General features: G+C 39.2%; 1 protein-coding gene across 5 annotated transcripts in view; it reads left to right on the plus strand.

The window, feature by feature from the left end:
• The window catches only part of si:dkey-178k16.1 (band 4.1-like protein 1), an 89,903-nt gene that overhangs the window by 31,785 nt on the left and 31,049 nt on the right, over positions 1-27,069 (plus strand). For all 5 annotated transcript variants that reach the window (XM_041799515.1, XM_041799516.1, XM_041799517.1 and 2 more), the window contains 7 exons: positions 9,181-9,285; positions 14,065-14,107; positions 14,215-14,290; positions 17,412-17,630; positions 17,757-17,844; positions 20,933-21,085; positions 22,180-22,277. In XM_041799515.1, coding sequence (XP_041655449.1) covers positions 9,181-9,285; positions 14,065-14,107; positions 14,215-14,290; positions 17,412-17,630; positions 17,757-17,844; positions 20,933-21,085; positions 22,180-22,277 — 782 coding nt within the window. The remainder of the gene's footprint in view (positions 1-9,180; positions 9,286-14,064; positions 14,108-14,214; positions 14,291-17,411; positions 17,631-17,756; positions 17,845-20,932; positions 21,086-22,179; positions 22,278-27,069) is intronic.

Raw genomic sequence — 27,069 nt, forward strand, 5'->3', positions numbered from 1 at the left:
CAGGGGTGAAAAGGTCAAGCCAACAGAGATGCCATCAAGCTTGACCTTGGCTGCCGAGTGACACACAAGTGTGTTGACATGTGTTGAGCCTGACTCTGCCCCCCTGCCACCCCAGCTCAGAGCTGTGGCACATTTGGTCAGTGATGAATCCTTATCACCCTACAAGCCTAAAACTTGCACATGACTGTATTTATTTTTCAAATTTCAAACCATGAGGTGGTAAAAAGATATCTTATTTTAAGTAGGAAACTTTTCATCTTACTTTCAGAATTATGATGAGAAACACAACAATCGCATCCGAAGGAATAAGCTGTCTTTAACATCATCCAAACACAAAAGCAGTTTGAATTATTGAATGAAAAACCAATAAGTTATTTGGATAACATTTAGTGAAAAAAATTAAAATCATTTGTCATTTGTGAGCTATCACATGATTGTCACGTTCATTTAAAATGAAGTGGATTCAGAGAAATATAGGTAACTATTTCTTCTCTCCTGTTGTAAAGGATAGTCCAGCTTATCCTATGTTAAAGTAGATCATAAAAGATGCTTCATTCACCATCTGTTAGAGAATGTAAACAGCTCAAATCATAGCCCACTCTTTAACACTTCAGGGTCATTTCACTCAGGAACCTTCCTAACTAAAAAGGACTACTTGAACCGAGTGGACTCTTTTTGTTCTCCTGGATAATGTCTCATTTATTGTTGCATATTTGATTTATCATACTTCATAGCAGAGTTTCTTCAAGATCCCAGAAAATTTTTTGAAGCCAACAAAATTAACATTCCCAAAGAGATGGAAAGGGTGAACTGCAATATTTGACATATCGTATTTAAAGCTGCCTCAGCTGAAAACAACATTTGCAATCCTGCAAAGATGCAGAAACATGAAAGAAAACCAATTTCAAATGGCTGTTTTGCTATGCTATTTATACCCAATATTGCTGTTTCTGCTCAGTTAAATGCACACATACCTAAAATCATATCTTTCAGTGCAGGGTGTCCAAAAAACTGCATTTTAAGAAGGTGGTGTAAATCTCCCCTTTCTGAACAGACTTCTTGACTCAGCACAGCACACCTCAGTACACCTCAGAGGGATTTAGTCTCCTTGGGTAATTCATGCTACTGAGTCAGGAAATGTAGCTCTGCTGCTGTTCTTCCTGTGAGAGGGTAGGTAGGTATAAGACAGGCATCACTTTGTGGGGGTTGGAGGCTCAGATGAGCAATCCTCAGCTTCCATGAATCGTGACCGGAGCCTTTTATGTTTGTAAACAGACGGGCGTTGCTCGGTGAATCCCTGCCACTCTCTGTGTATACAGAAGCCCACATGCTCATCATGACTGAACACTGCACAGTAATCTGCTCCCACACTGATATGACTCCTGAAGGTAGAGCGAGGGGTGTCAAACGAGGCATTCCGCACTAAACGGGGATCCTGCCAGTCCTGGGAGCTGATTGGCTGCTGCCAATGATGGAGTGTGATGCGTGAAGGAATGATCTTGTTGGCCGCTCGACCTGATTCACATCATCTGCCTTCCTTTTATGGCTTATTGCCTCGCACGTGACCTCAAATGTTTTACTTACCAGAGTCAGGGAGTGGAAAAATATGTCAGCTGTCCTTACTGAGCATCACACATTCTCCTTCTAGTCATCCCCCATCTTCAGCACATGCACTCACATTTCTTCATGTCACCTGGGCAGTGGCATCAGAGGTACTGGCCTTTGACAGGTAATCCATACAGCTGACAGATGACTGCTCTTAATGTTTGACTAGGGAGAAAATAGAATGGGAGGAGGAAAAGAGAAGGAGGGGAGGAGGAGGATGGGTATGGAGGGGGCTCAGTCTGAGCAGTGCATGCTTCTGTTTGTTGTATATGAGAGCATCTTTAATGGAAAAAGGCAAGGAGGGACACAATGATGAATGCAGAGGAATCATTACTTTAATGGCAGTCATGATGTCGGTCAAGTGAGTGAGTAAGCGAGCAAGCTGGGACTGATGATAAACTGAAGAGAAGCAGCCTGAGCCTACTATTGATGTTTGGCTCCTGACGTTATAGGTATTGATTGACCTCAGTGCATTTACATTGACCAGTCCTTAACCTGGACCTATAGTGTTAAAGAAAGAACTTCACTTACCTCACTGTCCTAGTGCAAACAAACAACCCTGAATAGCCATCTGCAATAAAACGTGGATTTCTCAAACTAAAATGATGTGAAAATACTTGTATTTTAGTCTGTTTGGCTTTACAGTGTGGCAAACTCTGCTCTGATTACTCTTCCACTTTTTGACCATGTGACTACTTGCATTTCCACTATAGATGGTATAAATCAAAGTCTTTAGATTAAATGCCTTTTATTTTTAGTCACATTTTGGTCATTTCTACCCTTTATAGTTTTAGTCAACAAAAACTCAATACATTTTAGTCTAGTTTCAGTCCATAAAAAGTCCTCACATACGTGACCAAAGCTGGTAAAAAGTCCTGCAAGTCGTCCGAAGTCTTTTTTGAGTTTTTTTACACATTATGAAAGCGTAGATTCCAAGCTTTCAAATGGTCTATCATACACCTTAATCTGATCATATTTTACAAATATATACTCATATGAATGTTAACTTCTAGTTCCTGTTTGTTCTGAGAAACACAGGCTCAAAGTTTCAGGACTTCCCCTACCTTCAGACAGGCCGGGAGATGGGCGTAAACAATAGGGCCACATTTACATAAAGTCCACCCAAACCAAGCTTCTGAATTGGACTGGTGACGCTCATCAAAATATTCCCACAGGAAATCCACCTTCATCAAACTTGCCCTGTCGTGTGATCTTGAAGTTGTCCGAAGTCTGTTGATAGTTTTTGTGGCTTCTTCGTCATCTCTTCTACTTTTCTTCGCTGCAGAGTTCATCTTGAGGCTTGTTGATAAAGGTGATAACTAGAAACAGCTGTAGTTACGTGCCGAGGGGGGTGCGTTTGAGCCATGCGGTGTTTGTTATTGTCCATCTCAATGGGCGAAGCTGGGAACAATGGCAGACTGAGCAGCCAATTATCACCCCGCAGTTTCGCTTTCCCCTCCCCTCAATATCCTTGCAGCAACTGCGAGAATAGGACATTTTAAAACACAAAATTAGCGCTTTTAAATATCACATTTGTGTTACTTTTTTTATCGAATGAGTAGTTTAAATGTCGGACTTGCATAAAATGATCATTTTGGAGAAAACAACTTTGTATCCATTTTTCTCAATCACCGGAATGCCGACTTGCAGTAACTTTATCTGGCTTCGGTCACATATTAGTCTTAACTTGCAGTCCAGGCATTTATTCTCTTGGCTGAATCTGGTACCAAACCATGGTAGTGTGTCCTATGCACCTTGCCGAACCTGGGGTCTCTGCTTTCTACAGCTGAGAGGCAGAATAGCTACAGATGGATTATTAAACCATAGCGGAGAAATATAATGAATCATGGAAAACTCTAGTTTTAGTCATCTTGACAAAAACAAACTTACTTTTAATTTTATTTATCAAAGATCTATTTTCTCATGGAAAAAGGCTGTCGATGAAAATTTTTAGTCACATGTTAAGTCAACAAAATTAACACTGTCAGACAACAAACTGTTTAGAGGCATACAGCATTACACTTTGGGTGTACCTCACAGGAGTTTAGATTTCATAAAACAGATGAGTTATTTTTCACCCCTGTGCAGTTTTACTAATAAATGCATCGGTTGAAGCACTGATTTTGTCAACTAAAACTATGAATAAAAATGTTAGCCTTTTTCTCCATGACCAAAACTAGTCTAGACATTAAAAATCCATGACATTTCTCCTCTGTGGGTAATTCTGTCAAAAACCAGAAATTTCAATAAATGTTGTATCCAAAGGGGATTCCTCAGCTTTTGTAGGCAGCCTTATGTGGATTCTACAGGAAGTTTAATTTTGCACGTCTGAATGGGCTTCATTTCTCCTTACCAAAGACTGCTGCTTGGTTTCCCCTTTATAAAAGAGGCTACACTGTCTTGGGTTTAAAATAAAAGCCATCTGTGTGCCTGATTTTTCAAAGCTCAGCTGCTGCTGTTAAAAAGGGACCCTGTTAATAAATTGCTCTCATCTATTTATCCATAAAATGTCTTTTTTCCTGATAAATGAAACATGAAAGATGCAACAATAACAGCAATAAAGCAGGTAAAAGTGTTCATGCACAAAATAAAAAACATCAACCATAACCAAAGTGCATTAAGTTCTCACTCTAAATGTTCCTCTGTGGAGAGAATCACTATCTCTGTCAGTGTGAGTGTCCTGTGATCACAGCTTAACAAGCTGAAAAACAAATAAAAGATTAATGACACTGGGGCCAAACTGGCCCTCTTTTATAAAAAAGCTGAACGGATGATTAAATCAGTTTATGTGCAGCATATTCTGTGCAATTTCTTCCCATTTGAATAACACCCATCTTACAAGTTCGTTTGCAGCTGTAACTCTGCCTCTGCCGCTGCATGGTCAGAGAGCAGTCAACAGCAGAGCTAAACCTCTGAAGGGTCAAATGAGTTTGATCTCAAGGTTTCTCAGCAATGTTTACAGACCAACACTGGAGCACAGCCCATCTGACTGAGGGCAACATAAACTAAGCTTATCTTTATTGAGCCTTAATCCACAGAGACTTTTGTAAAATGAAAGAAAAACCTGATCACTCTGTGAATTCTGTGCGTCTGCCTGAGGAATCTAAAAAACAGCTGCTTATAAATGGTTAGTTTGATATTTTTAAAGGAATTCTTTATAGGAGTGTTTTTTTTCTGTAATGCTTGATTGATCAAAAATTAATGTTAGTGTTATCATTTTAGAGTAGAACTAACACTAACAGCTGATTAGCTCGCTGGTTAGGGCTGTTACTTTGCTCTTCACAACACACTAAGCAAGGGGTTTGAGTTCTGGCCAAGTAGAAAGCCTCTTTTAAGGCAGATATACGTCAGTGGTAGAGCTGGTTATCTCTTAGTCAAAGGGTTGGAGGTTTGATCCCCAGCTAATAGAATAACATTTTGAGGTGTCTTTAGGCAATCAGTGGTGTGTGTACGCGTATGATCTCATGGATGGGATTTTACAGCAGTTTATGTACTTGAGCACTCATACTGCCTCATCTAGTAATTCATCAATACCGTAAAAAAAATACATCACACACAGGGATTTTGGAGGTCCACCAAATGATATAGTAACTGAGGGTTAGTAACTGCTCCATAAAATAAACAAGACAGATCAGACTTTATTCAGTCGTTGCCGTGTACTCCTCCACAGACCAAAACACGTTAGTCTCAACAAAAATAGCAAACAGTAACATGTACAGCCATGGAGAGACCTGTCCAGGAGTCTGCTGTACCTCAGCAGGCTGCTCTTTAATCATAAATCTGTTCTTCTGTTGTAGATGTTGGTCATCATGATAGTGTCTCTGACTCTAACTCAAATATTATCCACTTGCTGAATTCTTCTCCTTAAACTAAACCTAGTGTCAGTGTTTTTGCTGTTGCCAATTTTGTTTTTGGTACCATCACAAACATGTGCTAACCAGTGCTAACAGGCTAAATTTTGTTTGCCTTTTGAGTCTTATGTCCCTTAGGAGTTACTGTAGCTATTGTAAAGCAGTTGTTGTTACTGCTATCCAGCTCCCTGTGCTAATAAAGCCAGGGCCATGGCTGGAGAGGGTTTACCTCTGCGTACCTTTGATTATTTTCTTACTTTTTAGTATTTCTATTACCAAGTATATCTAGTCAGAAGAACCCAGAAAGTCAGGGTCAATCCCATTTCTACCCCTTAGCCCTTATCTTAGGCCTTCCCCTTGGTTTGCACGTTCACGTCAGGTGAAGGGGTGTCCCAATTCTCTTTTGAATGGAGTGCTAGGTTTAAGGGCCAAGGGCTACATAGCCCTTTAAACAAAGATTTTTCAGGACTACACTTGAAATCAAGGGGAATGATGAATTTCCCACCATGCACTGCATTCAGTTGCCAAATAGCACAACTGACAACTGTGTAAATGTATATATTTTGGACATTGATTACAGAAAATACAGCAGTTGTGATTTTTCATTGTATATTCAATCTTTAGCTACTAGGGATGGGAGTTTATTGTATTTTCGGTGTGTACACATGTAAACCAGAGCTATTACCTTTATAAACTAATGGAAAGATCAACAAGGCAATCCATAGTGTGAACAAAATGGTAGAAGCTTTTATTGTCACCTCTGATGACGCACTGTTTACGGGCAATGTGTGATGATGAACAGCAATCAAGTGGCATCTCATTTCTTCAGGGAAGGTTTACAACCCTACCCCTTACCACTCAAGGGGCAAGGGCTAAGGGGTGGAAATTGGATTGACCCTTAAAGTACATGTGATGCTATAGTGTGCAAATACTGATACATTAAATGAGTAATGATGTCCACATTGAGTGCTTGAATACTTGTACTTATCCTTAAAATAGATGGGAATGCCATTTAACAAAGCAGCCTCTGCCATCAGTGTATGAATGTGGTAAAATATGATGTGGTACAGTACAATATGACACCATAAGATACTATAAGATACCATAAGATGTCATACAATACAATGTGAGACAAAACGAAACGAGATGATACGAGATGACACAACTGATACGATATGACACGACAACCTTAGAGAAATTTGTCTTGGACTCCAAGTGCTGCACACTGGTGTGAATCAATAAGCTAGACCTGTAATCAGACAGCCGTAAAAACACTTAACAAGCTCAAAACCATTTGAAGTAATAAAAATTATCTGTTACTTTTCACCACTGTAACCTTAAATGTGAATCAGCTTTAACCTCCTGAGACCTGAGCTGTGAAACTTGATCATAAAGCCTACACAGTCTAATAAAAATGTCTCAAAAAATTCCATCCCTTTAATATGTCAGTCCCCCAAATTCCAAAGCAAATTCCTCCTAGAAATTCTTTAAAATAAATTCTCGAAAATTTAAATATACCTTCCCCAAAATTCCATTAAAATGACAAAACACAAAGGAAAATTCTCATTCCCTTAAATTCCCATTAAAATGCCTATAAATAACAAAGCAAACTTTCACAGAAACTCTTCAAAACGTACAAACATACCCTCAAAATTTTCTTTGAAAAATACTTGAAAGATTCCCCAAAGAAACCAAACATGTTCCTGAAAATTTCATAGCAAATTTCAAATGTCATGTCCTGATATGTGCATGCAGGGTCTTAGGAACATTTAGTGTGAGGTAAACATTTTTATTTGTGTTCCAATGAAATGGGAAAACGGAATTCATAGCTTGAGATTCGAGATTCAAGAAAAAAGCCCCCCTTTTCACGTTTATAAGCTGGGTTTTCTTAACACAAGCACAAAGCATATTTAAACATCTTGACAGAGCCTTGTTTAGCTCTGAAGGGAGTGCTGTGAAGTCTGAAAAATAGCCCGGTGATGTCGTCAGAATTGTCTCAGCCTGGGTTGTGCAGCTTCATATTTAAAGCTTGTATTACAAATTGTAGGTGTGTGATTTGAAGGACATGCCTGTTTATCAGAGGGTCTAAAAACTGATGAAACAGAGACACAGTTTTTGTAACTCCACTAATAATAACGATGGATTTGATTTGTTATAATTAAAGTGATTTTATCTTGGACAGTTTTCGAAGGGTACTCACGTATGTCTTGTATTTTGGAGTTAATGGAGAGGAAATGGTGTGATCAGACACATTAGTGAAGTGACAAATTTCTTTTTTAGCTGTTTAGCTCTGAATTAAGCCATTGAATAACCAACTGTGGCTGTGACATCACCACATCTTCCCACTTTTCCTTTAGCCGTAGTCAAAAGTGACTAAGTTGAAGAGATTAACTTTCTCCTTGGCAGGCTATTTACCCATTCACACACAGAGATGCACACACACTAGCTCTACTCATCTTGTTTGCATGGCTGAGGCAAACTGCAGAATGGATCTCTAGGATTACACCAAATGGCCGCTAACACAATCAACCCACAGAACTAGTCACAGAAATGTGATTGGAGGCAATTGGAGCGACGCTGAAATCTCATCAGCAGCTCCTGAATTGCTTGCCATGCTTGGGGGACCACCTGAGATGTGTGTTGCAATTTCATTTTGTAGGAAAATCGAATATATGCACCGCAACCCCAAAAATATCTCTGAGAGCAGTGCCTGCCTGTTAATCAACATGATTCTGACATAGCAGCCTCAGTGCAGCAGGAAATCAATGATTATTTATTTGACTGAGAGATAAATGTCTTTTTGATGCTTTATTAATTAGCTTTGCTTTAATTTTTGAAAAGCGCCACAGACTAGTGCCAGATTTTCCCTCTTACAGCTGAACAAAGCTCTGTGGCGGCCCTGTGGTAACCACAGATAGAGACAGCGAGAGGGCACAGGCACATTCAGAAGGGACCTATTACTTCTGTTTCCATGGTAACAGCTGCTTGGATGCTTTGTCGCCATAGGAGCCAGGTTTCCCTTGGAGATGAATCTGGCGTGTGTGTTTCTGTGTGTGTGTGTAATGGAAGAGCAGTTTGCCAAGGCTGCCTGTGCTCCCACTGAGGCCGTGTTCTTAGCCCCCAAGGCTCTCGGAGAAAATAGGTGTGGTCTCTTGAAACGTCACTGATGCCAAATACAATCACTTCTCTTATAAAAGAGAAAGAGGAGGAAAGAGCAGCTCCTCCCACTCAACTGGGGCGAGAGGACACTGTAAGCATGTCTAAGAACACAGTTGGACTGCATTTTCATGTCAGATATTTTTAGAATGCTTTCTGTTATGAAATATCAATAAAAACAAGGTCTTATTGTCTTAAAAATAGAACCCAGCTAAAACATACTACAACATAAAGCATATAATCAGATAGCTATTTGGGTTCCATTATAATCATTTTAAGCCATTATTTTTTCACATACTTATGGATAAAGATTAGAAATATTGAGAGAAAAGGCCCTAAAAGGGTTCCCTGGCAGAATGACAGGGACGATGCGGTGATATGATTTCTTAATTTAGCACTAGAAGCTCCACAGTCTCACACAGTTTTATTAGATTTTATTATTGTGCTTGCACAATTTATGCTTTTCATAAAACATGGACCTCCACTTTCTCACCTACTCAACTGCTCTTTGTGTATTTATGTGTTTTAATGCATGCTGTGCCTGTGTGTGTCTGTGTGTGTGTTACAGAAATTTGCCAAGGGCCAGACTCTGCTGGACATGGTGTGTGGCCATCTGAACCTGCTGGAGAGGGACTACTTTGGCTTGACTTTCCAGGACACGGACAACTCCAAGGTCAGTCATGCACAAACACACAATAACATGCTTAAATATCTCACCTGAGGTGGGGGGTGGGTGGGGGGTGTGTGGGGGGGGGCATGTATACAAGTGCATCTCAAACTATTAGAATACCATGAAAAAGTTTGCTGTGATTTCTTTCAAGAAATCAAATTTCCATATATTCTAGATTCATCTCAATCAGGGGAGACTTAATACAAGTTTAACCTGAATGCATTTTACAAATTTTAATGAAAGAGAAATATGCAATGTCTTTGCTGATTAGACTTCATTGTGATGACTTCATGCACTTAAAGGGGTAGTGGGGCAAATGGCAGGAATGAGAAACCCCCCATAGGAGTCTAGACACTGATGGTGGTGTTGATGAGGGATGCAGGATGAGGTGAGGAGTGGACTCTAAGAAGTTGCACCAGGAACCAGTGAGTTGGCTTGGAGGAGGAGACTGAGGTATGCAGGATGAGATGAGCAGGAGACCTGTGAGGATCTGGACTAGATGCTGATGAATTGAATGGAGGTGGCTGGGGTGGAGGAAGGTAGCAGTGTCCACGCTGAAATGACATGCAGACAGTGAAAGAAGATGATGACAGATTTAGAATATAACAGTTGTATGATGATTGGTCAAACAATCAAACAAGGTTGTGGCAGAGTCTGATTAGCTGAGTACTTAAGAGAGTGAATGGGGACTAATGAAAGAGTAGAAACAGTCTTCCTGCTTGAACTTTCGCTGTGCTCCATCTCATGCAAAGTGAAACAATTCAAGACTTTTTTTGTTTTAATCTTGATGATTACAGCTTACAGGTCAAGAAAACCAAAAATCCTCCTCTCAAAATATTAAGATTTTGTGGAAAAGTCCAGTTTGCAAATGTTTCCAGACCCTTTGTTCTATCACTCTGTTTCAGCACACACTACCACAATCATGGGGAAGACTGCTGTCTTCTGACTTGACAAATGTCTAGAAAACAATTGTTGGCACCCTTAACAAAGGTAGGCAACAGAAGGTTATTGCTGAAAGTGCAGGCTGTTTTCAGGGTAACAATATCACAATATCTGTATCAAAACAAAGTTGACTGGCAGAGTGGTGAGAAAAGGTCCACAAGCAACAGGGATGAGCTCAGCCCAGCCCTTGACTGAGGCTGGAGTCAGTACATCAAGAGCCACCGGACACGGATGTGTCCAGAACATGGACCACAAGGGTTGTGTGATTGTTGAGCCAGTCCTGAACCAGAGACAATGTCAGAAGTGTCTCACCTGGGCTAGGGAGAAAAAGGACTGGATCATTGCTCTGTGGTCCAAAGTCCTGTTTTCAGATAAAAGTAAATTTAGCTTTTTATTTAGAAATCAAGGTCCCAGGGCGTGGAGGAAGATATGAGAGGCCGGGAAAGCTAGACGCTTGAAGTCTAGTGTTTTAAGTTTCCACAGTCAGTGATGGTTTGGGGTGCCATGTCATCTGCTGGTGTTGGTCCACCATGCTTTATTAAGTCCAGAGTCAAGTGAGTGATTTCCTTTTCCATCGGGACTATGCACCTGCACACAGTGAAGCCAAATCTACCAGAAACTGGTTTACAATGACAATGGGTTTACTGTGTTTGATTGGCCAGCCAACTCACCTCACCTAAAGCTTATAGTGAATCTCTTCCTATTATTAAGAGGAAGCTGAGAGACAACAGTCTCAATGATACAGACAAGCTGAAGGCAGCTTTCAGAGCATCATTGGCTTCCTAACACCCCAGCAGTTCCACAGACTGATTGGCTCCATGTCATATTACATTGATGCTGTAATTTATGATAAAGGAGGCCGACCAAGTACTAAGTGATGAATCAACAACATTTTACAGGTTTACATTTCTGTATTATAAATGCCTTTTTGATTATTGTTTGGTGATATTCTAATATTTTGAGATAAGTATTCAGAATTTCATTGCTACAGTATTTAATGCTTGGCTACAAAGAAACGCACTATTCTTTGTCTAAAACAGGCTGGTTGCTGCAACTTTTAGGTCAGTGTTTGACTTGGTCTTGGTCCAATTTTGACAGATATTTGCTTAATTAATTATTTCATGTTTTCTGGTATGCTATATTACTTTAATGTATTGCAGCTTATTGTCTGTAAGTTTGTCAACTTTGCACCTGCCTGTCTTGGCCAGGAAACTCTTGAAAAGGAGACTTTTAATCTCACTGAGGTTTTCCTGATTAAATAAAGATGAAAAGGAAATAAAATAATAATAAATAAAGCTTTAAAGGTAAATCTCAAGTCCAGCCTTAACAGTACCACTAGGAAAAAAAATAAACAAAGAGAGAAAGTTATGAAACAAGAAAGAGCAGATTTCATAAGCAAGTAGATTTTTATTTCACACAGTCACATCATCCTCCCTAGACAAGACCAAAAACATCTCTATTAAGACTGCAGATCATAACAACACACACAGGAAGGTAACACACACTGCAGGGCCATGGACAATTAACACTGAACATGGCTCTTTGTAACTTACCATTATTCTTCAACATTGTTCATAAATAATGTTAAAGCAGCCAGTTGTAAAAAGTGTTCAGATTTATAAAAACAGCCACGAAGCAGAATTAAAACATATAACAATCACTAACTTGCTAAATTTAATGACTGAACTGCAGCTCTGCATTATGATGTTTTTCCCAAATCTTTCTCCAAAGAAAGTGACAGAAGCTGAATAAAATAAGTTGGCACAACAGCTTCATGGATTTTAAATCCCTCACTTTTAAAAGGTTGCATTTCTTGAAAACAGGTCCACCAGAGGTAGGTTTTCACATGATTCCAGGAGTTAAAATTTTTCTCAAAAACCTGTTTTATGCACTCTAAATTGATTCCACATGTAAGTCTTCATTTACAGATTAACTCAAAATTTTCATTAAAAGTTCATCCAGAAACAGTGTATATATCTGCTCTTTGTCCCTCTTCAGTGGGCACAGGTTTTCGCTAAGTCAGTAATAACAAAGCCACCCACTAAGAGGGGAGATGTGATTGGTCAATTTAACCCCCATTTGAAAATGAACTAAATGTGAAAGTAAAGAAATCCTGCAAAGCAAAAGCAGTGACTGAAAATTCTGATAAGAGGAATTACAGTTCTCATTCATTTAACCCTATAGAATAAACTGGAAAAAATGTTAAGGCATGTATTGAGGGGTTTCTTACTTTTTTATGTAGATTGTTCAATTATGACGTGATATGAACTGATGCCATTTAAAATATTACTTTTACTCAGGCACTCTCTGAGGGCCCAGAGGGCCCTGACAATTCCCCACTGATTAAACCGGAGTCTTGGGGTAGTTTGACATTAGGGCACCAGGCCCAGGTATGTGAACACTTGACTAAAGTCTAGTTCATGTGATCAGAATGGATACAAACATACCGTACTTGGGCACTGGACCAAAGTCAACTCAGTGAGGTGTTCATGATTCATGTGTACTTAAGCATGGTCTGCAGGAGAGATGACCTGAACGTGCTTGAGTACAGGGAACTCACTAGTGAGTGGAGTTGTAAATGTCTCCTGTCTTTTCAAAAACCATCACACAGAACTTAAGCTATTAAACTAATGCCAGCCGGTTGATAGTACAAATGGCTGCCATGGTTGCGTCTTCTTCTTTCTCTTCCTTGGCTGATTTGCAAACCAACCATGCCCATTCTGCCACTCACTGTATTATATTGTGAGATATACAAGTGTGCTTGGAACAAATGGATTTTCTAGGGTGACTCACAAGAGACCTCACACTTTCCCACTTATGAGGTGCATGTGTGTGTGCACTGGGTATGTATGTGTGGAGATGTATTGGATGAGCACTCACTCCTTTTGATTCCTATGAACAAAGCTTTCAAACATCCTATGGTCTCATTTCTACTCTTGAAACTTTTTTGCCGCCTTTGGAAAATCATTTCAATTTAGATCTGTTTGACTCACACAACATGTAAGAACTATAAACTGAATATTGGAGCTGGCCAGTGTTATTATTATTATATTTTATGTTTGGAAAAAGAAATATCACCAAATCAGATATTGGTAAAAGTCTAGTTTCATGCATCTCTAGGACATTTCTATAGTTCAGATGGAGCTGTTATGAAATGTAAAGTGTCTCAACAGACACTTTTCATTGTTAACATGCTTTAAAGTATTTCAAAAAGAAATTCAAAAATATATGCTTTTTCTTCAGTACATTCAGGGTCATAACTAACAATATGGAGGTACTTTTGGTTCAGAAAAGACAGAGACCAGACATACAGTTGTCATTGTAAAACTATTCAGACTTTCACTATTTTGGTTGCATTTTATCAATGGCTTCAGAGCAAATGTCAACTAGTCATCTCCAATTTAACTGGCCTGTTGTTTTCCAGGTGTTATAAAGCTTTGAGCTCCTGGTTGACCTTTTAACCGAACTTTACCACTTACGTCCTGTGAGTGGCATACATGGCCTTTGACTTTTTAAAATGTGATTAAACCGCATGGCCTTTTAAAAATGGCGCACAGGCTCCACAGTGCACCATGAAAGCTGGAGTGACATTAAGCAGAGAAAGCCGGACTCATCTGGCATTTCTATCCCCAATATTGATGCTTTCAGTGTTATTGAAGCTTTCATCCATTTTCTTGTAGTGTGAATATATTTGGCTTTCAACTAGAGAAAAGATTTAAAAAGCGAGGAGCAGCCAGGGAGTAAGAGTACTTAAAAAAAAGCTCCTAAAAAGTGAATATGGATGACTTTGCTGGGGTTGAACGCCTCAAAGGAGACTGTCTTTCTTTCTTTCTTTATTAGAATTGGTTGGATCCCTCCAAAGAGATTAAGAAGCAGATTCGGGGTAAGTAAAGCAGACAGAAACGCACACCCACACACAGTCCAACAAATCCACAAATGCATTTTAATGAACAGGCAGTCACTGAAAACACTCTGCTGGTTCTTCCACAGTTGGTTCCTGGGTCTTTGGATTTTCTGTTAAGTTCTACCCTCCAGACCCTTCTGTGCTCATTGAAGACATCACCAGGTATGTATGAATACAGCAACAAGAACTTTGTTTTCAAGTAACTTTGTTTTCAAGGAAGTTAATGTTTCTTTTGGAGTAAATTCTGCTAATTTACTCCAAATGTACTAATCCACCCAAGATTTTGCAGCCTTACATTCTGGCTAATCACAGCAACTGTTCTGCTAATTTCACAAATTACCCCTAAGCCTCCATGCTTTTTTCTTGCTGCACCATTCACCAAAAGCTCTGGTGTGATTATGTCTCTTTCATGAGCTATCTAATCTAATGTCAAACTTTGAAGTCTCTTTCCATTAAATCCATACTCAATGTCTTCTTCATATTGTTTACTGATGAGGAGAACTGTAAGCTGTTGATTTAGCCATGACCTGCTGCCTAGAGTTAAGTCTTTTGACCAATCAGAGGCTTTACTCTAAACTTTCCACCAACCAAAGGTAAAGTATAGCTCTGCTCTCTGGAAAGAGTGATTATATCATGTAATATTAATCCCTCTGAATCCCCTCTTTCAGTAACAGCCCAGCACTTGAAATAATGAGACAGTTTAATTCTAATAAATAACTTTTACATTACCATTTTCATGTATAAATAGCAATTGCCATAGCAAAAGCAGTGGGAAATGAGTACTTCATGACATTTTGTTAAAGCTGCTGTAATTTTTGTGCATTTTATTAAGCAATGAGTCACGTACTTGCACCTGGAATTATTGAACTGAACAGAGGTGAAGTCAAACAGCCAATAGCTTTTATTGAAAAATTTGTGCTGTTCATGCATAACTAATGTGTTACCTCAGAGAGGCTTCAGAAAAATGCAGGTTTCAATACAATATTTTAAACAACTCTATCGAGAAAAAGGATGTCAGGCAGCAAAAATCATACAACATACCTCTGAATTTGAGAGGCACCTGGCTGCAGACATCAGCCATCCATAAACACATGTACACTTGGATATCGATAATCTACCCAACCAATCAGACTTTTTTATGAACAACTTTATTTCAAAATAAAACAATGTAAGATTTGCAAAAGATTGAGGATAATATGCAGTTATAAACATGTACACATGCATGTTGAACTGAAGTGAATTCTTTTTACAGTCTATAAACTGAACACATCCAAGCATTGCTGGATTGAGCATCATGCTATGCCCACATCTGTTACCTACTATCTTTTTGAACTGAGTTCCCCATCATGCCCTCGGATAGAGTGCTTGGATGTGTTGTAAATGTGTTTAGTTGTATTTTAATATTGCCTGTTTTACAGTGATCCCTCCTGGAGTTCTTTTGTCTTGTTTCTGGTGCAGTATTGTTGTTTTTTTTGTAAGTGAGACACATTTGCACCATGAGTGAAGGTATCCACTGAGTTAGAGTTCACACTGTCATATTTAAAAATATAGAACACATTGAAACATGTAGTTTAACTATATGTAGATTAGACCAACATAGACACTTTGGAAGTGCTGGATTTAAGTCTTTATGAGTCTCACTAACATTGTCAATTTTGCTGTATAATTGACTTTATTATGAAGTTGTGACTTTACCTGAAGAACCTGGTTGAAGATCTATTCTCATATTGTTCTTGCCAATAAGGAAAGATAAGATTTAACTGTACCATTCCTTAGTAGGAACTCAGTACTTAAAGTAAACTTTGAGTTAAATACTTTTTACTTTTACTTGAGTAGATTCATAGGCCAGTGCTTTTACTTTTAATGAAGTATTTTTTTTCCAGAGTAACTGTACTCCTTGTTGAGTTCTGTAGTCATATACCTGTTCCACCTCTGTCCATGTACACCTATGACTGCACACCGACCCAACACATCCAACACCCACATCAGATTCGATGATGACACAACAGTTGTCAGGCTCATCTCCGGAGAGGACGAGTCAGCGTACAGGGATGACATAAAGAGACTCAGTAAACAGTCAGTCAGTGTTTATTGTTCAGTAAACAGATTTTACACTGAACACCACAAAAACCAAAGGCATGATACTGGACTTAAGGTGGAAAAGGAAAACAGACCTGGCAGGCCCAATTCAGCATGGATAGAGTCAGTGTAGAGAGGGTGGAGACTTTTACATTTCTGTGAGTTTCATTTCTGCTGACCTCTCTTTCAGTCAGCAAGCACCTCTGCAAACAAAAGAGCACAACAAAGACTACAGTTCCTACGAGTGCTCAGGAGCACTCACACAGAGAGGAATCTGATGTTAGCCTTTTACAGAGCAACCATTGAGAATTACTTACTTACTATATCTCTGTGTGGCTTAAAGGCTGCTCTGCTGCAGACAAGAAAGCCCTGCAAAGGCTAGTTAGAACAGCAGAAAAGATCATTGGCTGCCTTCTGACCTCTCTGGAAGAGACTGTTACTTCTCGCTACCTCAGCAGAGCTGAGAACATCATCAGAGACTCCACACAACCCAGCCACCACATCTTTGAACTGTTGCCCTCTGGCAGATGTTATAGGTCTGAAAAAACACGCACCACCAGATTAAAGGACAGTTTCTTTCCCATGGCCATCTACACACTAAACTCCAAAAGATAATAAGAACCATCACTCATGCTTAGGGATGTAATGGTATTAAAATCTCACAGTACAATAATACCTCGGTAACAAGTCCACGGTGTGGTATTTATTGTCGCATCAAAAAATCCTCCCAAAACTTTGAATGAAAACTTGTGAAAAAAAGTAAATTTAAACAACTGCACTTTGAATATTACTATATGTGCAAAAAGGTGTTGTAAACCTGGGCTTAAAAATTAATACTTATACTTTGGCTCCAGCATGATTATAACTTTCTTAAACCTTTGTTGTCCACCACTGAAAAGAACTGCAGGTCTGTGGTGATATTTTCACCGATGTACCTTGTGATCTGTTGATCCCTCACACTGAAGTGGGATTGTTATTGTGTTATAGTGTTGTTATCCTTTGTGTTTTTTCACTGATGCTTCACATAAACAAAGTTTCTAATGGATAACAAAATCTGGTCTGTAACAAAGTGACAGTCTGGATGACTACTGCTTTGCAACATTGCTGCTTTAGCAATGAAGCCAATTCCTTCAAGGACTAGTGCTGACAAGTCTAATGACGTTTCTTTGATTAACAGCTTGTTTATGGCTCTTGCATCCTTTAGGTACTACCTGTGTCTGCAGCTGAGGGATGACATCCTGTCTGGTCGTCTGCCTTGCTCGTTCGTCACCCATGCCCTCCTTGGCTCCTACACCGTCCAAGCTGAAGTGGGAGACTATGAGCCTGAGGAACACGGCCCTGACTATGTTTGTGACTTCCGCTTTGCTCCCAACCAGACACGAGAGCTGGAGGAGCGAGTGATGGAGCTGCACCGTAACTACAGGTCAGAGAAAATATGACTTCTTCTATTAGATTGAATGCCATGGCGATAATGGAAAAAGCTGCTGTATTTGATTTGTGGGATGGATATGGAAGAAGTGATTAATCATGTGAGGCATTTGTGTTGTAGGGGAATGAGCCCAGCCGATGCAGAGATGAACTTTCTAGAAAATGCAAAGAAGCTCTCGATGTATGGAGTTGACCTGCATCATGCAAAGGTACAGAAACAACTCAATTTCATGCTGCTTTCTCAGCTTTCTATGGTCCATGCTTGTCTCAGTTTGAATCCTCTTTACTGAGGAGGCAGTGATAAAACAGAATATTACAAATTTATTCTCATTTAAAGCTTCTATGAGACTTCCAGTGCAGGATTTCAGGCTTCTCCTGTGGCAGCAGGGCAAACACTTGGAAAGGAAGGGGTTCACTCTAAAAACAGTATGAAGCACATTAGAGCCTTTGAGTGAAACATAAACAAGGAAACAAGTCGGGATCACTGAACTAAGGACTTGAGAACAACAAATTCAGAGGGAATGACTTAATTCTCTTTATTATTTTAAAACTGATTTACAAAGGGTACATGGTATTTTACTACATTAATATTCATGTCACAGTTGATTAATTAATGCTAATGTTAATCAATTAATGTCACAGATGTAAACCCTTAAAACTGAGAAAATAACCACATCATGTTAAAGTGTCTCAACTGATCAACCTGCAAGAGTACACTGCGCTCCACATTATTATGCAAATGATGTTTTTCTCTGATTTTCCTAAATATTAATGCAAATGACAGTCAGAATATTTTTCAAGTCATCAGCCATCAGAGCATAATTCAAATGTTTTGAGCAAACTTCATAATGACAAAAATTATTTTTTTTTAAATTAAAAACTTCAAAATGCACTGTTCCACATTATTAAGGACAACAGCTTTTTAAAACATTTTATAGGTTGTAAAGAACTGACAATGGTCATTTGTAGAAATTGCAGCATCAGGGGGTCATATTTACTGAAATCAAAGCTATTTCAATCAAAAACATCTTAACAGGACAAGTTCCATGTTAACATAGGAGCCCTTCTTTGATATCACCTTCACTATTCTTGCATCCATTGAACTTGTGTTTTTGGAGAGTTTCTGCTAGAATTTTTTTTGCAGGATGTCAGAATATCCTCCCAGAGCTGCTGTTTTGATGTGAACTGCCTCCCACCCTCATAGATCTTTAGCTTGAGGATGCTCCAAAGGTTCTCAGTAGGGTTGAGGTCAGGGGAGGATGGGGGCTACACCATGACTTTCTCTCCTTTTATGCCCATAGCAGCCAATGACACAGAGGGATTCTTTGCAGCATGAGATGGAGCATTGTCATGCTTGAAGAAAATTTTGCTACAGAAGGCACGATTCTCTTTTTGTACCATGGAAGAAAGTGGTCAATCAGAAACTCTATATACTTTGCTGAGGTCATTTTCACACCTTCAGGGACCCTAAAGGGGCCTATCAGCTCTCTCCTCATGATTCCGGCCCAAACATGACTCCGCCCCTCCTTGTTGAAGTCCTGGCCTCATTGGGACATGGTGGCCATCAACCAACCATCCACTACTCCTCCATCTGGACCATCCAGGGTTGCACGGCACTAATCAGTCAACAAGACTGTTTGAAAATGAGTCTTCATGTATTTCTGGGCCCACTGCAACCATTTCTGCTTGTGAGCACTGGTTAGGGGTGGCTGAATAGTAGGTTTATACATGACTGCAAGCCTCTGGAGGATCCTACACCTTGAGGTCGGTGGGACTCCAGAGGCACCAGCAGCTTCAAATACTTGTTTGCTGCTTTGTACTGGCATTTTAGCATCTGCTCTCTTAATTTGATGAATTTGTCCGTCAGAAACCTTCCTCATTATGTCTTTATCTGCACAAACCCTGTCTGTGCTCTGAATCAGCCACAAATTTCTTCACAGTACGATGATCATGCTTAATTTTTCCTGAAATATCAAATGTTTTCATTCCTTGTCCAAGGCATTACACTATTTGACACTTTTCAGCAGCAGAGAGATCCTTTTCTTTCCCATATTGCTGAAACCTGTGGCCTGCTTAATAATGTGGAACATGTGGAAAAGTGCATTTTGAGGTTTTTATTTCAAAAAAAATAATAGTTATCATTATGAAGTTTGTTCAAAAACATTTGAATTATACTCTAACTGTTGATCACTTGAAAAATATTATGACTGTCATTTGCATTGATATTTAGAAAATCAGAGAAAAACGTTGTTTGCATAATAATTTGGAACACAGTGTAAAATTCACTTCCATGAAAGCCTTGTACTTTCTAAAATAATTTAACAGAGGAAGCCTCTGCTTTTCCTCAAAACAATAAAGTTATAGTACGTAGAATTTTAGCACTGGAATGTCAACATTAATGAAAAAAATGTTACTCCTTTCTCATATATATATATCATTTTTTGTTGACTGTATGTTATTATAATTGTTATTATGTATGGTTTCCTTTATGATCATGAACACAATAGTGTAATAAATGATTTTACGCCATCTGAGGGTTAAACAAAAGAATAAATAAACTAAGGAGTTTTTTATCTGAAGCTAGTTAATGCTGCGAGCAATCCCTGAAGTAGCTTACAGTGTGACCCAGGGTAGCCACTTTCAACAGTTTTTCTCCTTTTTCTTGTGAAGTTCACCCATGAAACAAAAACTGTTGTTTACTGTTTAGTTAATACACCTTAGAAATAACAGTTTTATACTGAAAAGAAAACTCAATTTAAAATATTAGGTAAGCAACTGAGCTGAGCAGAGCTGAGCAGCACATCTCTATTCTGCATCTTTGTTGATGTTTTCATGAAGAGCCTCCTGGTGGCAGAATTTATATATTGTGTATTTTAGATAAGCCCTTTTGCTATGATAAGTGTGTCGGCACCAGTATGAATAACTGAATAAGGCAGTGCCAGGGGTTGGCAAAGTATTAGAGCATTACCCCAAAGAAAGTGCATCTTTTATCTTTGTATCCAGCTCATAGTCCCAGTGTGTTTTATTCCCCATACAGCTGCTGTGGTATTGAATAATAACAATTTGAGTGCAATGAGTTTTAAAGTCGATGCCTTTTCCTGGTCTCCATTTGAAAGTAGCCATCTGGTTTTTTCAAAATGGATGTGCTTTGCCTGACATCATCCCTGACCTAAATATCTAAAGAATATTTTTACTGGAGACCATTATGGGCCTGAATGTGGTAAAAGAAAGCTAAGTTTACATAGATTATGGTTTCCAGCATTTTTAATGTTTAGATCCTCTCCCTTTTTTTTCCAGGACTCTGAAGGAATCGACATCATGCTCGGTGTGAGTGCCAATGGTCTTCTCATCTATCGAGATCGCCTACGGATCAACCGTTTCGCCTGGCCAAAAATCCTCAAGATCTCCTACAAGAGGAGCAACTTTTACATCAAGATCCGCCCAGGAGAGGTGAGTAAAAAACCGTCATCATCATGTCTTTTGCATGTTGACATACCAGGGAGTTCATTTGTGAAATTAATGCATGCGCAATCCCACTGGAAAACTCATGACAGTCACTGTAGCAAAGCCGAGGCAAGCGGAATAAAAGATCATTTGGTAAAGAGCCTCTTTTCTATTTCATGCCTTCACAGTTGTTAAAATTACATCATTGTGTCTTTTGACTCGTCCCAAACAGCATAAATAGTCATTTCATGGTTTGATAAAAGTGTTGCTTCTGAGATTTATCTGCACGGAGCCATGTGACAAGTGACGAGGAGACATTATTTATAGCCCCTCTGAGATACTGTTCTTAAAGATTAGGCTGATAGGTCGTGCTTTCATTCTTCTTCTCCTCCTCTCTTCCTCTTTGCTGACTTTAAAGTGTGATTAGCCAGTCATGAGGATTTGCACTTTCATCAAGGATTTTACTTGCAAATGTTACAGCCACATTATGCTCGCTCTGGTTTTTCACTCCCTAAAATTATGGTTTGATCCTTTTTTTTCGCTGGCCTTCAGGGCCTCTGCAGTGTGTTTTATATCCACTGTTAAACTGACAATGACATCTTGGTAGTGAAAAACCAAGGCCGTTCTGTGCATACACTTTGTTCCGCAGATCCTCTTTAGTCAACTGTCACTTCAAATTAGCCTTCAGGTTAATTTTAAACTGTACCCACACATTTTTGCTCTGGAACAAAAGTTGGCCTCCCTTATTAACAAACCAGTCATAATATTCACAGAGCGCAGATATTCCTAATAATGTTTTGATTTAAAAGTGTTATATCCACACCACTGAACATGTGATGGAGTGAGCACATAAAAGGTTAATTTGTAGGTTGGTTGGAGATATAAATACTTGCCTGACATGCCTCTGAAAGACTTGATAATAAATTTCCAAGCGTAAACAGAAACGAAATATTGATTCTTCCATTGCTGCGGAGTAAACAATATTCTCCCTGCTACCTTCCTTTCTGTTTTTCCCTGCACTCATTCACTCACTCCCTTCACTCTCCTTTTTCTTCTTCTTCTCCACCTCCACCCCCCTACTCCTTCACCTCGTCGCTCAGTACGAACAGTTTGAGAGCACCATAGGCTTCAAGCTGCCCAACCACCGGGCCTCGAAGCGATTGTGGAAAGTCTGCATTGAGCATCATACCTTCTTCAGGTAGGACTTCACATAAGCACTGTAAAACACCATCTCTGCACTGAAGTCATCTCACTCTGCATTATCTGTTCGCACCTTCAATAGATTATTCCTACAGGTTATAAAATTTCATTATTCATAAACTTTTTTTCTGAAATTTCTCTCTAATTCTACCTCGATATTTCCAGGAGAGATAGTAGAGTGTAACCGTAAATTTAAAGGAAGGTTCCCAGGGCAATTTAGTCGAAATATGTGAAGACAGACCAAGAGGGCTCTTATGATCAACTGCAGATCAGCTCAACTTGCAAAACAGCATTTTTTTCTGCAGACAAGAATGATCATCTTTAATGTAATTTGGCTTTTTTGACAAAAACAAAACAAAACAAAACAAAACTTTAATGTAAGTCAAAAAGTGACTGCGTATATATTCAACCCCTTCAAGTCAGTATTTAGTAGATGCACCTTTGGCTGCAGTCCCAGCACTGAGTCTGTATGGATAGGTCTCAATCGCCCTGCACATCAGGAAACTCAAATTTTAAAATTTCAGTGAGGTTTGGGCCTTAAACCAGCCACTCCAGAACATTCACCTTGTTGTCTTTAATCCATGTATGTGTAGCTTTTGCTGCATGTTTTGGGTCATTGCCTTGTTGGGAAATAAATCTTCTCCCAAACTGTGGTTCTCTTGCCAACTAAGTAAGACTGTCCTCCAGAATTGTCCTGTATTTTACCACATTCATTTTACCCTCTACTTCTAGAGCCAGCTGCTGAGAAACATCCCCACAACATGATGCTGCCACCACCATGCTTCTAAGTGGGGATGGTGTGTTTTTGGTGTTGTGGTGTGGTGTCTGCCAAAAATATTGTCTTGTCGGATGGCCAAAAAGCACCATTTAGGTCTCATCAGATCAATGACCTTTCTTCCTCTTACCATGGAGTCTCCCACCTGCCTTTTGGTATACTCTAGTCAAGATTTGATATGATTTTTCTTAAGCTGTTGATTTCTCTTTGCCATTCTCCCATGAGGCTTTGACTGGTGAAGAACCTGAGCAACAGTTATTGTATGCAGAGTCTCTCGTATCTCAGCTGCTGAAGCTTGTAACTACTCCAGAGTAGTCATAGGTGTGTTGGTGGCCTCTCTCACTAGTCTCCTTCTTGCATGGTCACTCAGTTTGTGAGGACGGCCTGTTCCGGGCAGATTTACACATGTGCCTTATTCCTTTCATTTCTTGATAACAGCTTTAATTGAAGTCTGGGGGATATTCAGTGCCTTGGAATTTTTTTTGTATCTATCCCCTGACCTATTCTTTAAAAAAAAAAAAATCTCTTAGTTGCTTGGAGTGCTCTTTTGTCTTCATGGTGTAATGGTAGTCAGGAATACTAATTAACCAGTGACTGGACCTTCTAAGCACAGGTGTCTCTATACTACAAACACTTCAGAGACATTCACTGCACTCAGGAGATCCTCATTACACTAATTGGGAGACTACTAGCACTAATTGGCTAGACATCTGTTGGATTAGAGCAGTCAGTTTAAAGGAGGTGAATAATAACAATTACTTATTTTACATGACATGTTTTTTTTAAATTTATCATTCCTTTGTAGAAATCTGTTTTCAGTACGAAGAGGTTGTTTTGTTTTTTGGGGGGGTCAAAAAGCCAATTTATATTGACCATGACTAATTCATAAAATCATTGAAAGAGTAGAACACCCAAGGGTGTGAATACTTTTTATTGGCACTGTTAAGCATGTGACTACAAACAGTGAGGAAGAGACTGGCTTTGTTTTTCTTAAATAGCAAAATTAACCAACCAGCCCTGCTAAATTAACATCTCTCATGCAACACTTATACAATGACCAAATCACAAAATCGTTTAGTCTACACATTGATTTTAAAGGAATGCTATGCAACATGCAGAAGGATGAAAGGTAGTCATCAGTATCTCAAACTGAGACAAAGCTGCTCCTTAGCACACTGCCCCCGTCCCATTCAGCTTTTCCTCAGTGTTCCCACTGATTGAAGCTGTTTATAGAACTGATCTCCATTCATAAATACATCCCTGAGTGGATTTGGGTCTTATTCTTTTGAAGAATTTCAAACCACTCAAAGATCTTTCTTTGGTTAGGTTTGGTCAGATGGTTCTCCTGAAACCATAATCCTACCATAAAAATCCCCCATTGTGCCTCAAAATACAGCGCTATTAAGTGAGAGGGCTTCCCCCAAGTGATGGTAGGGCTAACAGTGGGATAGGGAGGGGTTCATGTGGAGAAATATTTGTATGAAACATGTGGGAGTCCCGACAGCTGGGATAGGCTCCAGCCCCCTGAACCTCCCCACCCCACCCCATCCACCCTGAACGGGATAAGCTGCATAGAAAATGGATAGATAGATAGATGTCTGAGCCCCTGAGTGAATCAAAAATAAAGCTGCATTAAGAATGGAATCAGTGTGAACGCAGAGCTGAGAGCAACAAATCCAGATAGAGTATGACTTCATTCTTTTTACAATGGAGTAAAAAGTAATTACTCATCATTATGTTCATATATATGATGATTGCAATATGAATATAGGAAATGTTGCAGTAATACTAACCCTTGTCTGAAAATTGCTTTTGAATTGGTTACTGTTTATTTTGTTTTGGTAGTCTTACACTTCATTTCACCAGCGATTAAGATGGATTTTCAAACTTGTGCATTTTGTGCAGGTATATAGACAAGGCGTTGGTCCCAAACAGGGTCAGAAATTAGCACTTGCAAAAGGCATTTAATTTTACGGATATGTTTTGTGCTGTCAAGTAAATTTGTTCATCCTACCAACCAGGCAGCCCTGACTTCACTGAGAAGCAGGTTATGGCTGTGAGTCGTGGTTGAAGGAGTGACTGGAAATACCAAAACTCCTCGCCATGTTATAAATGAATGGCAATAATTGTAGCCCTGCCAAATCTCAGTTAATTCTATGATACATTTTCAGACAAATTCTTCATAATAGAGTCCCCCAGTTGTTATTTAGTTGAAAGCCTTTAATTATAAGACAGCCTGGTGGGATGTAGGGGTGTTTTCAGCTGCAGACATAAAAGATATCTGACAATACGAGCAGGGATAGAAGGAAGAAACAGAACTTCAGTCCAGACGCTACTCTGACTGTGAACTTTACACACATTTATCATAAAAACATCTTTCTCTGGTGTCATGCACACACACACATTTGTATCTAGTGGAGTGGTGGTGGTAGCATGTAAACTGTGAATGAGCCATCACACAGTGAAACACAGTGTTTAGTAGGGCTGAACGATTTGGGAAGAAAATCTAATTGCAAAATAAGTCTAACCCTCATCTTTTGTATTTTTCAGCAAACACAAGCAGTAAATCATTCTATATTACAGTGAACAGAATATTAGACTAAACATGCATGCATTCCATATACTCTCCCATACACTCCTGGCACAAACACACACACACACCCATGATCACATACGGACACAGCTCTTCAACACCCTCAACTCTAAATGCCACAGTATATTGTTAGTCCCCTCCCGGGTCTGTTTTGTGTTGTCTTAGTGGCTTTGCACTTCTTTTTTGTCCTTTTTTTATATATTATTATTTTCATGTTTGTATCTTGTTTATCACTATTCTCTTATTGTTTGTATTGTCTTTCATCACTAAAAAAAAGACTAAACAAGGGCTGAACTATTTTGAAAAAATACCTGATTTTGATGATTTTGAAAAATTATAAAAATGAAGGAAGTAGGATTATTTGTAGACCATTCTAGAAAGAGGCTCTGTGATTGCATAATTATGTAATATATAACATCTCTGCTGCACGAAAAAAAAATTTAAACTAGTATTTCCACATAAATTTCAGGTTAAAGAAATATTGCACCTTCTGTGATTTGAAAATTGCAGCAGGCCAAATTGCGATTTAATCTAATTTTCAATTAATTGCCTAGCCCCACTGTTTAGCAGTATGGCTGACATGACTTTGCGAATACATAGGCTCACATTCATAACAAAATATGGATGTATGTGAGCCTTATTTTCAACAGAAGGATGATGGGATATGATGGAGTTCAGGATTATGTGAGATGTGTGGTCTCTTCGGTACACGCACCATTACTTTCACATTGTTAAACATCTCTAGCTAACGCTGCTCACTAACTCACCATGACTCCTGTTCTGTTCCTCCCTGGTTCTCATCACACCACAACTAGATTTCTCTCTTGTTGCTGTTATTCCCCCTTTCCCCAGCGTGTTCCTGTTGTCTTTGATACTTAGCAGAATTATGATTACAAGCCTGTGGTCTGTCATGTGCCACAATATGACCGTCATTATGATCCATGGTTATTAATGCTAAACAGCCTAGATCAGAAGAACTCCCTTTAGTCGTCACATCCAGTCATTCATTTATAAGGCAACAGTGAAAGCAAATGTAAATAAATGAAACCAGGAGTCACTTTAGTGCATTTATTAAAAGATTTAATTGAAAATATCATTATTAGTTATTTTCCTTTAATTGAATTCACTTGTCTCTCTAACTTGCAAGTTGCTCTTTAAGGGTACAGGATAATTCCTGACTTGGCAACATGACTTCCTTTACCTATAACTGGTGACTACATGAGTACAGTGACATTCAAAGACATTTTTTATTCTCAGTTTGAAACAAACTCCAAGTGGGCATTTTGCACTGAGGAGCGGCTTCTCTCTAGCTACTCTGCCATAAAGCTCAGATCTGTGATGTTTGGTTTCATCTCCACACAGGATCTCTGGAGCTCAGTCAGAGTGACCATCGAGATCTTGGTCGCCTCTCTTAGCTAGGTC

Source organism: Cheilinus undulatus, linkage group 11 (genome assembly GCF_018320785.1).
Source record: "Cheilinus undulatus linkage group 11, ASM1832078v1, whole genome shotgun sequence".
Classification (NCBI taxonomy): Eukaryota; Metazoa; Chordata; class Actinopteri; order Labriformes; family Labridae; genus Cheilinus; species Cheilinus undulatus.